Source organism: Sapajus apella, unplaced genomic scaffold, assembly GCF_009761245.1.
Source record: "Sapajus apella isolate SASKATOON/1434 unplaced genomic scaffold, GSC_monkey_1.0 scaffold2, whole genome shotgun sequence".
Taxonomy (NCBI): Eukaryota; Metazoa; Chordata; class Mammalia; order Primates; family Cebidae; genus Sapajus; species Sapajus apella.
This window is the reverse complement of record NW_022436942.1, coordinates 60511766-60527876: the sequence shown is the minus strand read 5'-3', so window position 1 is coordinate 60527876 and position 16111 is coordinate 60511766. Positions and strand designations below refer to the sequence as shown.

Here is a 16111-nt window from a genome sequence, read left to right as displayed (position 1 = left end):
GTAATCAGAAGTCTGAGCAGACGCTAGGAATTCTTTCACATATATGAGGACTTCCCTTTTCAGCTGTGAACTACATGAAATGTAGCCAAAATGAAAACATAATTAACATTATATGCTTTTCCTGGGAATTAATCTCTAATAGAATAGAGTTTTGGAAAAGATTCAAATGGTTAATAAAATCTGAAAGTGTCTTAGTGCTAATTATAAGAACAAAAAAAAATGCTTTAAATGATATTAGGAAAGTCACCTTTGACCTCCTTTTCTCATTCCTTCTACAAGACAAAAATGCTAAATTTTAAAGATGATGTAATTCACTGGCTGAATTGTATTTTAGGAAAAAAATAAGACTTGTATTTCAGAGACTTGCCAAGGTCAACATTTTGAACCCCTGGCAAAATAACCCAAACAGTAGTGCTCTGACTACTCTATTACTATATACTCACTTCTAGAGCCACCATTAGGTTGGCTTCTAGTATCTGCTCAGCAACACAGTGGCTTAATTCAAATTCTTGCTTCTAGAGACTAGAAATTCCAGAAGTTTTAACTAATACATCAGGATATTTATGCTGTTCACTGGCAATACAAAAATGAATAAAATCTTTCTCTTTAAGAGCTCACAAGTGATTATGAGGCAATAAACTACTGAAAGTATAAAGGAGTTTGAGTGAAGAAGTAGAGAGAAGGAGGAGGTATTCAGGAGTGCTTCCCAGAAGATATATTATGGCCATTCTGGATAAACATTGAAAGGAGAATTTAGATGAGAAAGAGGCAAACTGAGCACCTGACTCCTAACTGCATCACACTACTGCCCCGCGGCAGAAAGAGAAACACGAGGCTGCTGAGGAAAAGCACAACTGAATCCCCAAGCTTGTACCAAAATAAAGTAACTGGAAGAGAACACTAAGCAATAATACAGACAAATGATTGGTAATACTTCAATGTAATTACTATCTTCACTTTCCTAAATAAAGTGACTGGTTTTTTTGTACTAAACTGAAGAATTTGATAAATATTTGTTGAAGTAAATTTTACCTTTAAAAATTAAATGTTATTAAAGGTGCCACATAAAATGTATGAAAAGTATTTCTGAAATATGTTTAAATATGAAAAGTTTTAACATTAGGAGATTAGATTAAATAATTTCAATGAGATTTAACACTCTATACATGTATATTTAGTCCAATATACATAGTTACGTGCTGTGTAATGACATTACGGTCAGCAATAGACCACACATATGATGGTGGTTCCATAATATTATAATGGAGCTGAAAAATTCCTATTGCGTAGTGATGTAACATTGTAGCATCATAGCTCTACACATCATTCATGTGTTTGTGGTGATGCTTGTGTAAACAAACCTGCTGTGCTGCCAGTCATATAAAAGTATAGTGCATATAATTATGTATAATACATAACATTTGATCATTATAATAAAAAGCTATCTAACTAGTTTATGTATTTGCTCTATCTTTTATCATTATTTTAGAGTGTACTCCTTCTATTTATGAAAAAAAAAACCCCACTAACTGTAAAACAGCCTCAGGCAGTTCCTTCAGGAGGTATTCCTGAAGGAGGTGGTGTGACTATAGGAGATGACACCTCCAGGGGTGTTATTGCCCCTGAAGATCTTCCAGTGGGACAAGATGTGGAGGTGGAAGACAGTGATATTGATAATCCTGTGTTATGTGTATGCTTGTTTCTTAATTTTAAACAAAAAAAATTTAAAAAGCAAAAAAAATAAAAATAGAAAAAAGCATACAGAATAAAGATACAGAGAAAAAATGTGTACAGCTGTACAATGTATTTGTGTTTTAAGCTAAGTGTTATTACAAGAGTCAAAAAGTTTCAAAATTTTTAAAAATTCATAAAGTCAAAAAAATTTTAAAGTTCATAAAGTTACAGCAAGCTAAGTGTAATGTATTCTTCAAGAAAGAAAAATTTGCTTTATAAATTTAGTGTAGCCCAGGTTTATAACGTGTATAAAGTCTACAGTAATTTATAATAATGTTCCAGGCCTTCATATTCACTCACCACTCATCCAGAGCAACTTCAAATGCTGCAGACTCCAATCATGGCAAGTACCATATGCTTATCTATGTTGACTTTTTATAGTGCATTCTGATCAGGACCTTTTCTATGTTTAGATATCCTTAGCCACACACATAACATTGTGTTACAGTTGCCTACAGCATTTGATACAGTAACAGGCCATACAGGTTTGTAGCCTAGCAACAATAGGCTATGCCATATAGCCTATGTGTGTAGCAGGCTATATCATCCCGGTTTGTGTAAGTACATGCGATGATGTATGCACAATGATGAAATTGCCTAACAATGCATTTCTTGGAGCATATCCTCATCAAGTGTCACATGACAGTACAATGTAGATGTGCATTAAAAAGTTGTGTGATAAACATGAAATACAGAATTTTCAACTTCTAAACAACAGAAAACTATTAACTTGAAACATCTAATATAAGACATCTTTCAGGTGGAAGTATGCTATGTATTTGATGGTGTCATCTACTGACAAAGTGCAGAAATGCAGCTCCGTACAGCTAAGATGGCCTCATGAAAAATGGGCAGTAGGACAATGAGTGTATGAATCAATTCTTTTTATTTCTTCCCAGTCTGTCTATCCCATCCTTCCTTGGACTCAAAGATTAGTGTAATTCTTCTATTTTATGGCAGATAGTAAAAAGTTTTCTTTAGATACAAGAGCTAAACACATTTTTATCTCTAAGTTTTAAGGTTGAGAGAGATGAGGAAGATAAAGTGGCCAGAGTGGGACGGGCAGGAATTAGAGCGCAATTTTGTGTATCATATTGAGATTCCTGGGGCTTTACCCTGTACCAAATATGGAATCACTGAAAAGTGTTAATTATGGGAGTAACATTTGCTGTTTCAGAAAAATTACTCTGGCAGCATTGAGGATGACAGGATAGGGCAACTCAAGACTGGAGGCAGAATGGACAAGTCAGTGACACGTGAAAACGTCCAGTCAAGAAAGGACGAAAGTCTGAAACAGTAAACACTAGAAATAAAATAGTAGCTATAGGAAAACATGAGGAGAAAGAACATCAAAAAACGTGAAGAAGTGACGGATTTTAGTCAGTGAATGCATTTAAGATACGCCCTGGAGTCTTGTTTGGAAGCTGACGGGAAACAAGCTTCATCACTTCAGGAGGAGAAGCAGTTTTGCAGAGAAAGATGAAGAGTTAGTTTAGGACCTATGAGTTGCCTGTGAGGCACCACCTTAAAGATAGTTGAGGAAATGTTTCTCAAATTCAGGAAAGAGGTTTGAATTTCACTGAAATATAGATTTAGAAGAATTTGCATATATGTAGATGAAGAGGTAGGTGGAAAATAAGAGAATGACATCTCAGAACTTATAGGAAAAAAGAGTTCCAATAGGAAATGACTAAACTTGAAGACTCAAAAGAGACCAAAGACTATGACAATTAGAAGATCACATGTGATCACTGGCAGAATAGCTTCAGTAGAGGGAAAAAGTGAAGGAGTATAAATCAGTCAAGTACAGACAATCAAACAAATATTGACTGCTTATTCCAGCAAAAATTGTACTAGGGTTAGGGAATATTAGTGAAGAAAAACAATAAACTCTTATTGAGTTCATTGTCTATTGAGAAATACACATTAAATAATTACAAAAAGGGAAGCAGAAAAAAGGAAAATATTTTCTTTAAGAATCTGAGCTGCAAATGGAAGGAGAAGGAATTGGAAGAAACAGAGAAGGCAGTCTGTTGTCTTTTTCTTATAAGCTTATAGACTGTGGGAAAAGTACTAGTAAAGGGAGAGGTTGAAATTATAAGATAAAATGGATAACCAGTGAAGCAATGTCCCAATGGGTTATCCACTCTCCCACCCACCATGTCTAGTTAACTCCTTCAAGCTCATCCTTCAAAATTAGGATTAACTATAACACTCATCCAGATAAGCATTCCTGACACCCTTATCCCTGGCTCCCAAAACCCAGGTCAATTGCCCTTTCCTTTGTACACCTTCTATTAATATCTATTATAATATATGCATGGGGTATATGTTTTTAGTTTTTAATAATTTTACTTTTTTATTTATAAAACAAACCTATACCTACTGCAGAACAAATATAGAAAAACAAATCACCACAAAAAGGATAACAAAAATTGCTCAAGTGGACTATTCAGACACCCAGTTGAAGATATTCACTACTTAGATACTCACTTCCTCAAGACCTTCTCTAGAAGATACTTGCTCATTATAACCACATAGGATATCCAAAATAAATGGCTGCTAAGTTGAAGAATTCTATTCCCTCACCCTAGATGTCTCTAAACAAATGTACTTCTACCCTGTTGATCCCAACCAGAAATTCCTCCAAAAGGCATGTAATTATAACAAATTACATCGGATTGAACATACACATCTATTTCTGCTCTTTTCCAAAACTTTACTAAAATGACAAAAAAGCAAAAAACAAAAAAGTTCAATCTATGAAGAATAAGAGAATGGAGAGGAAACAATAGGTGATGAGAGTAGAGACGTTTCATGAAAGTACAAAAAAATAAAAACAGATGGTTGAGTCATAACTAAGTACCCAGAATACAAAAGCTAAAAGCTAAGTAACTGCTAAGAGAAACATCGGTAAGAAGCAAACTCAGAAATCATCACAAATTGAAGGCAATACCGAAGGCTACAGTAAAGGTGGGGTTGAAAACAGAAAAGCTAGCTGACGGTCTCCATAAGGTACACTTACACCTCCATTCTTCCTCTATTCTGAGCAGTCAGGCTAGTGCTTCCCTCCCACCTCAGCATGGGAAGCAGTACTGCTCTAAAGAAACAAAGCCAGAGAAGCTCCAGACTCAGGGGCAGCAGAACTAATAACAAAGGAATTGAGTAAGTCAACATACGGAACTGTGGAACTCAGCATCAACCAGGACCTATCTCAAATCCCACAATATTGCTAGCCAGATTCACAGCTTTCAGAGATTAAAAGATCCCACTGTGGAAATTTTTGGGAAAGTCCCAAAGAAAAGACCTAAAGTTACTGACATTTGGAGAGTAAGTACCCAACAAAAGAGCCAACTGGGCATCATGCTATAATTAAGCCCACTATACAGAGCTACTAATCAGCTCTATAGAGCTTCACTCTTAAATATGAAAGGACAGTTCAGAATCACCATATATTGTGGGAACACCTCTACCATGAAAGAGAGCAAAACAAGTAAAAAACAGAAAAGCATCCAATCTAGATAAAACGAAGATCATTCAGGAAGCAGATAACAATATTTTTACATTAAATATAATAAATAACCTTAGAGAAATGAAACGACATAAAATCATATGCAAGCAAAGTGAGACTAACATAAAAATATTTGCTTACCATTTACTTTTTTCTGAGAAAGCTATTTGTACAAAATAAGGGGTTTATCAGTTACAAATAAAGTCATAAGAGCCAGGAAACAGGCAGAGACAGAAAATTCACAAGGTGATGATGAAGGTTTATGGTTGCCACTCTGACACAGGCCTAACAAGCAAAAGCAAAGATTGCATAAAGACAACAGGAGACTCTCCAAAAGGAATATCTCCAAGGAGAAAAAAAACTGACAGATGACTGTAGTGTCACTTGACTTTAACAAAATATATCTATATTGCCTTATAAAAATATTTTTAAAAATTAAATATTTGATATCTCAATAGAAATGGCCCCCAAATATATTATCTGAAAGTTCAGAAGATGTCACTGATTTTGTCTATAAGTTATTTTCAAAACTCTCTTCCAAATTTACTTCTTTGTAATGAATATACGTGTGAGAAGATAGAATGCAATTCAGAATAAAACCCTGAAAAAAATCCTTCTTAGCATCTTAGAATGGAATGAAGCTTCATGGAACAAGATATAGTCATTAAGAGATTGGATGCCAGGGTCAGAACTGACTGAGTTCAGATCCCTACACTGCTACTTAATATAACCTAGGTCAAGTCACCTGATCCCAGTGCTTTAGTTTCTTCACCTCTAAATTAGGGATAGTAATAATATCTATCAAGTAAGATTATTGTAATGATCCAATGATAATCCAAGTAAAGAACTTAGCGCAATGTCAGACACATAACAAGTGTTCAATAAATATCAGCTATTTTGATTATGTTTATTTATGTTATAGGATACCAACCAATTGACAGTGATCCACCATAATTGCTAGCATATACAATCCACTTCTGCCCTCCAAACTTACTCACTATTCAATACACTAATATTATAAATGGGAGTCTATCAGATTTTAAAAATCTCTTACCTCCAATATCATATAAAAACAAATCCCAAATGAACCAAAGATTTGCACATAAGAAAATGAAAAATAACAGAAAATAGAATAGAGATTTCATATCTCTGTCGATTTTCTTACTCATTCTTGATATGTTTCCTTTATTGCTAAATAAAAAATATACAGAAATTATCTATTTGAACATTTCCAGTCCTCAAAAATCTATTTCTTTCAGAAAAATATAAAAGGCAATCAAATCAAATCAAATTCTCTAATCAAATTTAGTATGGTCGTGACTTTTGACTTCGGCAAAAACTCAGAATCATAGGCAGAAATTTAGGGGGTTAGGTCATGTGATTATAATTCATTCATCGAGATTTTGTTTTTTCTCCCCACCGTTTGGTCTGATGCTTGGTCATTTCAATATCCCTTATTTCTACCGACTCTGTAAAGTTTTAAAGATAGGTTAATAAGAGAGATTCATAATATATGAAAATTCATTACCTTGGGTTTGGTATTTCTCCAAGAATCTCATCTAATTTGTCAATGAAACTAATAAAATTAGACAATCCCTTTACATGTGTTCTTAAAGGATCTGATGGTGGTGGTGCATATCCTTTCCCTCCAAGCTCTATTGTTCTAATAAATGATGTGGCCACCTATAATTTAAAACAAATGGTTTAGTTATGTCCAGTGATAATTAAGTTAAAACTATAATTTACTTCATAAAGCTAAGTACATCTATATAATTCTGGGTATATAGTTAAAATGAAGCACATTTTATGACTCATGAAACACTCTGAATCAGAAGCAAATAACCAAAGAAACAAATACCATGCAGAATTCATACTAGCAAGTGCGGTGGCAATGACACTCAGCTGCAGATCGAGACTGAGGAGCTGAGTTAGAGGACAAATTAAGAGCTAAAGTATACATTAATTAGAATGTATTACTGACTACAAATAACTCATTATGAATACATTTTAACACAGATTGACTACTGGCTATTGAAATTGTTATATGGAACAGAGGAATTTTTAGTATCAACTGATCTGCTGTGTTAAACAGGTGAATTGGTTGGGCAATTTAATACTTCTAAGCCTCAGCCTCTCTGTTTGTAAAATAAAAATATAGACTAGATAATCATTAAGTTCCACCCAGCTTTCGCATCCTAGGATCATGTATAGTTCAAAAGACTTGTCCTTACAATGATAAAAATACATATGTGATAGCTGTACATAGGAGTATTTCAATCAAAGATGAAATATTCTAAGGCACTATTTTCCAAAGTACATTCTAAGAAAGACAAATCCTGTGAAATGTCAATTATTTAGGGGAAAGTTCCACAGTCAAATAAATTAGGAAACAACAGATTAAATAACAAGCTTAATTTGCTACAAGCAGATTTCTTTATGGCAGGACTTCTCAGAGCTCTTGATAAACAATCATGGATTATGTATAACCAATAAGGGTAAATACTACTTCTAAACATTTTGCCCTTAGGAACATTTATTCAAAGAACATTGAACAGAAAAATTTTGACATTGAAAAGATTTATTCACAGAGAATTTATCAGGGCTAGCACTATATAGAACATACGAGGAACCACTGCTTTAGAGAAATTCTCCTTCACCAAACTTGAAGGATATGGTAAAAAAATGGAAATACCATGGATTTTCGAATACAAAGGTAGAACATATATTAACCACTTAAAAGTTGTTTCATCCTAGTTACAAGGATATTAGGGTACATGGATCCACTGTGCAAGGAGTCTTAATCTTGAACATGTCACACATCCATACCAAAAACAGAGACATTTGCTTCTCTCGAGCAGCATGTTTCAAATCAGTGAAGGCTTCTCTTCCTAGTCCTCTATCAGGAATATTGAGAATATGAGCCACAGCCAGGTCATTCTTTGAATTCACTAGCAGGTTTAAATATGAAAAGATAATTTTCCTTGCTAGTCGTTGCACCTGTACAATAAAATATTCAGTTAATTTCTTTATTGCAGTTGTTCTAAATCCATTATCTTTTTCATATGCAGTAAAAATGTATATAATCATTCAATCACAATATCTCATTTAACTCTTTAGAAAAAGGGAACTGCCATATAAAAACAGGTTGGACAATCAATAAGCTCCATCTCTCCCCAATTTCATGGCTGGCCACCAGATTTGGCAGGCAGCGGAGAGACCTACAAAAACCCAGCTAAAAAAAAGCAGCAAAGGAAGCCACAAGAACAGATTACCAGCAGTTGTATACCAACATAGAACAGAGACAGAGTATAAAGTTGGAATTCAGGCAAGTCAGTTGCCTACTAGCACAAAAATACAATATTTCTCAGAAGAACATAAAGGAATCCAGAGTTGTTACCAAATATTACCTATAATATCCAGTTTTTATCCAAAAATCAACAAAAAAGGAAATGTGACCCCCTACTCAGGGTAAAAAGTAGTAACAATAGAAATTGTCACCAAGTAGACCTAGATGCTGCATTTAGGAGAAAAACATCAAAGCAGTTACTACAAATTATGTTCAAGAAATTAAAAGGAAATATGTTCAATGAATTAAAAGAATATCTGTTATCAACAAATTATCGGAAGGAATGTCAACAGAAAAGTGGACCAAATAAATTCTGAAAATGAAAAGTACAATAAACGAAACAAAATTTGTTTGATGGGTTGGTTCAACAGAAACTTGGAGAGAGTAGAAGAAACTATTAGTGAACTTACAGACAAAACAATAGATATTACCAAATCTGGAAAATAAAGGAGAACAATAACAAAAAAAGATGAAAGAACAAAAGAGGTCTGTGAGACAATTTAAGAGATCAAACATACATGTAATTGGAATCCCTGAAGAGGAGTGAAAAGGGTAGAAAAAATATATCAATAAATTTTGTTCCAAAGCATCCCAAGTTCAGTGGAAAACATTCATTTATAGATCCAATAAGCTATTTAAGTAAGAAAACCAAACAAAACTTGTACAAACTCTGACAACCAAAGGTAAGAGAAAATCTTGAGTGCAGCCAGAACAAAATGACACATTACCTACAGAGGAATAATAATAAGGTTAACAAATCATCCAGAAGTATATAGGCCAGAAGATACTGGAACAGTATATTAAACATGCTGAGGAACAATCTAAATTACTATACAATTACAATAATTCAGATAGACTAGTATTTGTGAAAGACTACTCAGCTCAGTGGAACAGAATAGAGTGCAGAAATACACTGACACAAGTATAGCAACCTGATTTTTTACAAATGTGCCAAAGGAACAATAAAGAAAAGACAGTCTTTTCAATAATTGGTGTTGCAGCAATTGGTCATCCATATGCAAAACACATAAACTTCAACTTAAACTTCACATCTTTTAAAAAGTAAAGTCAAAAGTGGATCATAAGTCTTAAAATGTACAATATAAACTATAAAACTTTTTAAAAGAAAACATAGTAGAAAATCTTCATGACCTCGAATAAGTAAGGCAAAGAGTTCCTACACAGGACACCAGAAGCAAAAAACTGATAAGTTGGATTTTTTTTTTTTTTTTTTTTCTGTTTGAAACAGGGTCTTGCTGTCAGGTTGGAGTGCAGTGGCACAATTAGGGCACACTGCAACCTCAACTTCCGAGGCTCAAGTGATCCTCCTCCCTCAGTCACCCTAGTAGCTGGGATTACAGGCATGTGCCACTACACCCAGCTAACCTTTTTTTATTTTTTGTAGAGACAAGGTCCCACTACCATATGTTGCTCAGGATGGTGTCAAACTCCTGGGTTCCAGTGATCTTCCCGCCTTGACCTCCGAAAGTGCTGGGAATACAGATGTGAGCCACCATGACCAGCTCAAAATTAAATTCCTTGCATGGAATTTTATTCCTGTTTTTGCCTTCTCAACTACTTCCACCACCCCACCTTCAGCTCTAGAACCCTGTTTGTTTTTAATTCTTAAATGTTGTTCCCAAACTGTTCACTTGAAATCATCTTCTTGCCTATTCCCTCAGGTAACAGAATCACAAATTCTAAACTCAATTCACTCTCAAAACATAGGAAATTCAAAAATCCTTCAGTAATTTCGGTCATAACTGATGTCCCAGGAATGTATCATCTGTAAATGCTAAGAAAATATTTGCCTTATTAAAACTAAAACTTCACACATTCAGTCCACTCACATTTCAAATTTTTGAAGCAGAAAATAAACTTAAAAAGGCAGCAATAAAAAACTGCAAATCCTCAGCAAGCCTCTTGGACAATTATTAAGCATGTACATCTTAAAAGAAATTCTAAAGATAATATATTTTGACTATTTAAATTTCCATGTAAAAGACAATTATTAAAATGTAGGCGGCAATCAGGGTCAATTTAAAAGATAAACTTCACTGGACAAGAAAGAGTTGCCTTAAATATGGACTTGAGATAGGATGTAAGCAAAATTAATTAAAAGAAAACAAAGTTTAAAGATTAACCATGATTTTTTCTTGCATATTAAATATACTAGCTAAATGTCACCTTTTCAGAGATGCTCCCTGATTCCCCAATCCAAAATAGACATTCATGTATTCTTTTTCCTGCCATCTTGTAATAACTGCATATCACCCTATTCTCTGCATAGGTGTTAACACTTCCTGATACTTTTCTTTTCAGTATGTTTTTATAGAGATGAGATTTCATTATGTTGCCCTGGCCTCAAGTGATCCTCCTGCTTTGACCTCCCAAAGTGCTGGGATTACAGGTATGAGCCACTGTGCCCAGCCACTTTCAGATATGTTTCTTAATCCTCCTATTACTTTATGAGTTCCACGGGACCAAATAGTATGTCCTTAGATCCTAACAGAATGATTCGCATTATAGCAGGTAATCAATCTATTTTTGTCAATAGGTTCTCAATGAGTTTTGTTCAATGATGATGAAAGAAAAATTAATACATGAATTTGGCGTTTTAAAAATTTCAAAACTAAAAATCTATTAATAAAAACTTACCTGAGGCCAGGTATGGTGGCTCACACATGTAATCCCAGCACAGGGAGGCCAAGGCAGGTGGATCACTTGAGCCAAGAGGTCAAGACCAGCCTGGCCAACACAGCGAAACCCCAACTCTACTAAAAAATACAAAAAAATTAGCTGGACGTGATGGCACACATCTGTAATCCTGGCTACTTGGAAGGCTGTGGCACAAGAATCATTTGGACCTGGGAAGTGGAGGTTGCAATGAGTCAAAACAGTGCCACTGCAGTCTAGCCTAGGCAACAGAATGAGACAGTCTTCAAAGAAAAAACAACTTACCTGGGATAAAATAAATGCTTATATTTTTTATTACAGTACCTTACAAAGAGAGGTATTCTAAGACACAATCAAATAAAAATAAGCTTTAAGATTTGTCCTAAAATTTTATAAAATAAGCTATAATATAGTTTTCTGCTTATATTCCTTTTTTTTCTTTTTTTTCAGATGGAGTTTCACTCTTGTTGCCCAGGCTGGAATGCAATGGTGTGATCTCGCTCATTGCAACCTCCGCCTCCCAGGTTCAAGCGATTTTCCTGCCTCAGCCTCCCAAGTAGCCAGTATTACAGGCACCCACCACCACACCCGACTAATTTTGTATTTTTAGTAGAGACAGGGTTTCTCCATGTTGGTCAGGCTGGTCTCGAACTCCCAACCTCAGGTCATCCTCCAGCCTCAGCCTCCCAAAGTGCTGGGATTACAGGCATGAGTCACTGCACCCAGTCTCTGCTTATATTTCAAATGTCCTTTTATCTTTATTTTTACAGTAAATCACAATACTTCTATTAGGCAAGTCTATAATACGAGTTTCCATTTTAACTTCATAGTGCAATAGTCTATCTAAAACACAATTCTTTTTATTCCTTTGACATTTGGGAAGAATAACACAATTTACCAAAAATCAAAGCAGAGAAAAAGTGACATTCATATTGTAATCAGAAACTTTTCCTACATTTAACTTAATGCAATCTCTATGTCACTGTTCTTCTGCTGTTCAGAATTAAGAAGAACTTAACAAATATGTATATACCTGATCCTAATTGGGCACAAAACCAGGGCTTCAACTCTCATATGTACAACTCGCCCTTTAAGGCTACCAACTTTTGTCCTTCTGATCTGTGATGTTGGGCAAACACCAGTGAAAAATATCTTGGAGCCCTCACAGTTAGAGTGTTTCTTTTAACTCATGGCTACAATTGGAAATCTATCCCTGTCATTATGGTCAGATAACATGGCTGTTATGGTTTCCTTTCTCTTGTATTTACAAGTGAGTTTTAAAGAGACTCCCTAGAAAAGAAGTCCACATAAGTACAGTTATGATGTTCAAGAGCAAGGGCCTAAATTGAAAAAATCCACAAGATTGAAGCCTTTACCAAGATACCAAAAATAAGGATACCGTTCTGTTTATTTGTTTAATAAACTGATACTATCCATACCACAAAGTATTTCCAATGTTTGTTTAGAAATTGGACAATTTTATTTAAGCTTTCTGACTATTCCAAGTTTTTTTCCCTACCTTTTCTTACTGAGATGCAAATATTCAAACTCAGTTTGAAGAAAGTCAGTTTTTCTAAGTTTAGAAGATTAACAATGTATATGTTTTTTTTTTTTAACTTCGTTTGCCAATGCATAAATGCTTATATATACACCAACAAAAAAAAGTTGGACTAAAACTAAGATACTTACATTTTTTTTTTAACTGGTGATTTTCTTTTTTTGGCCTTTATTTTACTATCCCCTTCCTTACTTTGAAATTTTTAAAGCAATGGTTTAGTACCTTAGGAAAAATAAAATGAAGAAACAAAAATATTGTTTCTCAGATTCATTCCATTCACCTACTTGAAGATTCTGGTATGGTATTAGTGAACACATTTGATGGCCAAAATATATCTTTGCAAGACTGCAGCCCAAAAATCCACATTAGGATTTTAATTATAAATACACTGACTTCCAGCTAGGCATGGTGGCTCACACCTGTAATCCCATCACTCTGGGAGGCTGAGGCGGGTGGGTCAAGGGTCAGGAGTTCAAGACCAACCTGGCCAACATGGTGAAAACCTGTCTTTACTAAAAATACAAAATTAGCCAGGTATAGTGGCATGTGCCTGTAATCCCAGCTACTCAGGAGGCTGGGGCAGGAGAATTGCTTGAATCCAGGAGGCAGAGGTTGCAGTGAGCCAATATTGCGCCACTGCACTCCAGCCTGTACAACAGAGTGAAACTCCATCTCAGGGGTAGGGGGAAGAAATACATTGACTTCCAAAGAGACCTTGTAAAAAGAAAAATTAGAAACTGCAGGTAACAGGAGCACAGCTAAGAAGATGGTTGCCAATTTAAGAGTCCTCAGAAAAATCTAATCCATTAGTTGAACTAGTAGATAAAATTCTATTAGAAAATACAATTCAAGAAAGCAAAAGATAGAAATTAGAGAATTAACACAATGAAACAAACTATCAGTGGTGTTTAAATGAGGAAACTACATGTTTATAATCTTTAGTCACAGACACCCCTTTAAAGTTTATATCTATAAGCCGAAGTTCCTAACGCTTAATTCTTTTTGCATATGCAAATTAGTTCATTCCTTTTCAAAAATACACATATAACAATTATAATTTCCTCCCTATAGCAATATATAGACTAGATAAAAGAGATCTTTCTACCCTCTTGATATACAAATACACTGCTTAAACACCACTAAGATCAGGCAATTTGGCAATCACTTTGTCAAGATTTGGGGCATCAAGCGAAAAGAAAGGAAACGTAAGTGAAAAATTAATTTCAAGCAAGAGAAAATATTACAAATCACTAAAAGGAACCAGGTCTGGGCAGGAAACATTCAAGGTGGGCTTGGAATATTTTCTTGTACCAGAAAAGAAGAAAATGCTTGAAAAGTCTACTAGGGCCTGTAAAAAAGACACAAAAACCTGCTTGAAGCAGCTTCCTCTATTTTAGCCTTAAAGAATGAGTGTAACTGATTTAAAACACTGAATAAGTATAAATTCACGAGTCCATATAATAGGGTGCCAGCCCCCACACACCAGAGTTCAGTGGCGACAAAGGAATGAGAAAAACAGGTTAAGAATGCATAAAGTGAGACCAGTGCATAAACTAGAGGCTGCAGAGGCCCTGAGTTCTGGTTTCCACAGTATTTATTGAATACAATCACTTTTATCTATAGTGTAGATGGTAGGGTGAATCAGTGAAAGGGAGGCTGTGCATCAAACATAAAATTGATAGCAGTGACGGTTTAAGTGAGTTTCTCAAGAGCTAAAAGCGTATGCTTATCAACAGATAATGCAGTTGGTAGGAGTGGGCTTAGCAAGGAGCCTATATGTCTGGTTACATTCCAGTGCTTCAAGGGAGTGTTATGTCCTTAGGCACTATGTTTAGAATATCAGAGTTTAGGACACTCTGCACTTGGGAACATGCTGGCAATAGAGAGTCCTTCCTCCCCAGAGGCCTCCTGTGGCCTTCCGTAATTTATTGTTCCTGATTTCTTTTATATATTACTTATAACCAGTTTATGTAGGCACACTGTAAACCCTTCCTCCATTGCTGCTTTCCCCAACACCTGAGTTTTCTCACAATATGATATAAAATGAAATACTCTGCATCAGTTCAGAAGTATTTCTTAAGAAATATTAAACTAAAATCTAAGCAACATTTTAGATGTCACTTCCAGTATTTTGGAAATACTGCAAATAAAGAAACAAGTTAAATAATACCACAAGGAATTAATCAAAAAAAATTTTTTTAAGATTAGGGGAATTCTCTAAAGTGGTCTAAAGAGACATAAAGCTTTCAGAAGGTTAATTATTAAAATGAAAAAAAAAGATACATAAAGCCATTTTGGGGACAAAGGGAGAAATTTGAATATGAAAGTTAGTAAATGATATTTGAAAATACTTAAGTTTTCTCATTTATGACCATTATTTTGCAGTTATGTCATTACTTTTAGGAAATGTATGCTAAGGAACTTTAGGGATCCACATGATCCCTAAAGAAGGTCAGCAACTTACTTTCAAATAGTACAGAAAATAATATTAGATGCATATATAAAACACTTCATTAAATCCAGGAAGGAGACATACACGTATTTGAGGGCACTGATAAAATATATATTTTAAGTGCAATCTATATAACATGGGACATTTATAAAAGAATCTACCTCAGCAGTGTTTGTTAAAAAATGAAGGTGATTCACCAAATGTGTTAACTTACTGGAGCAGGTGATTTTGAAAGTAAATGTATTTAAACCTTTTATATATCATATTTCTAAAATATGTTGGCTGGGTACAGTGGCTCATGTCTATAATCCCAGCACTTTGGGAGACTGAGGCAGGCAAATCACTTGAGGTCTGGCCAACATGGTAAAACCCAGTCTCTACTAAAAATACAAAAATTAGCCAGGCATGGTGCCACACACTTGTAATCCCAGCTACTTGGGAGGCTGAGATGGAAGGATCGCTTGAACCTGGGAGGTGGAAGTTGCAGTGAGCAGAGATCATACCACTGCACTTCAGCCTGGGCAACAGAGTGAGCCTCTGCCTCAAAAAAAATAATAATAATCAAAATATATAAAATAAAAATAATTAAAATATGTTAAATATAATTTTACTTTTTGTGATACTCTTAAGTTCTCATCTTGTCAATGGTGATTTTATTAATCACAGAAACTTCTGTCGAGTTAAACTTTGTAAAATATTTAAGAAGGTTTATTCTAAGCCAAATATGAGTGATCATGGCCTAAGGTGCAGTCTCAAGAAGTCCTGGAAAATGTGCCCAAGGTGGTTGGGTTATATCTTAGTTATATATGTTTTTTCTTTTTTTTTTTTTTTTTT

At 34.8% G+C, this 16111-nt stretch overlaps 1 protein-coding gene across 5 annotated transcripts in view; it reads right to left on the bottom strand.

The window, feature by feature from the left end:
• PARPBP (PARP1 binding protein) overlaps nt 1-16111 on the bottom strand; it is a 71865-nt gene that overhangs the window by 27701 nt on the left and 28053 nt on the right. For 4 of the 5 annotated variants that reach the window (XM_032299380.1, XM_032299375.1, XM_032299378.1 and 1 more), the window contains 2 exons: nt 8072-8242; nt 6774-6928 (listed from right to left, as the gene is read on the bottom strand). In XM_032299380.1, coding sequence (XP_032155271.1) covers nt 6774-6928; nt 8072-8242 — 326 coding nt within the window. The remainder of the gene's footprint in view (nt 1-6773; nt 6929-8071; nt 8243-16111) is intronic. The other variant, XM_032299370.1, reaches the window with a different exon arrangement.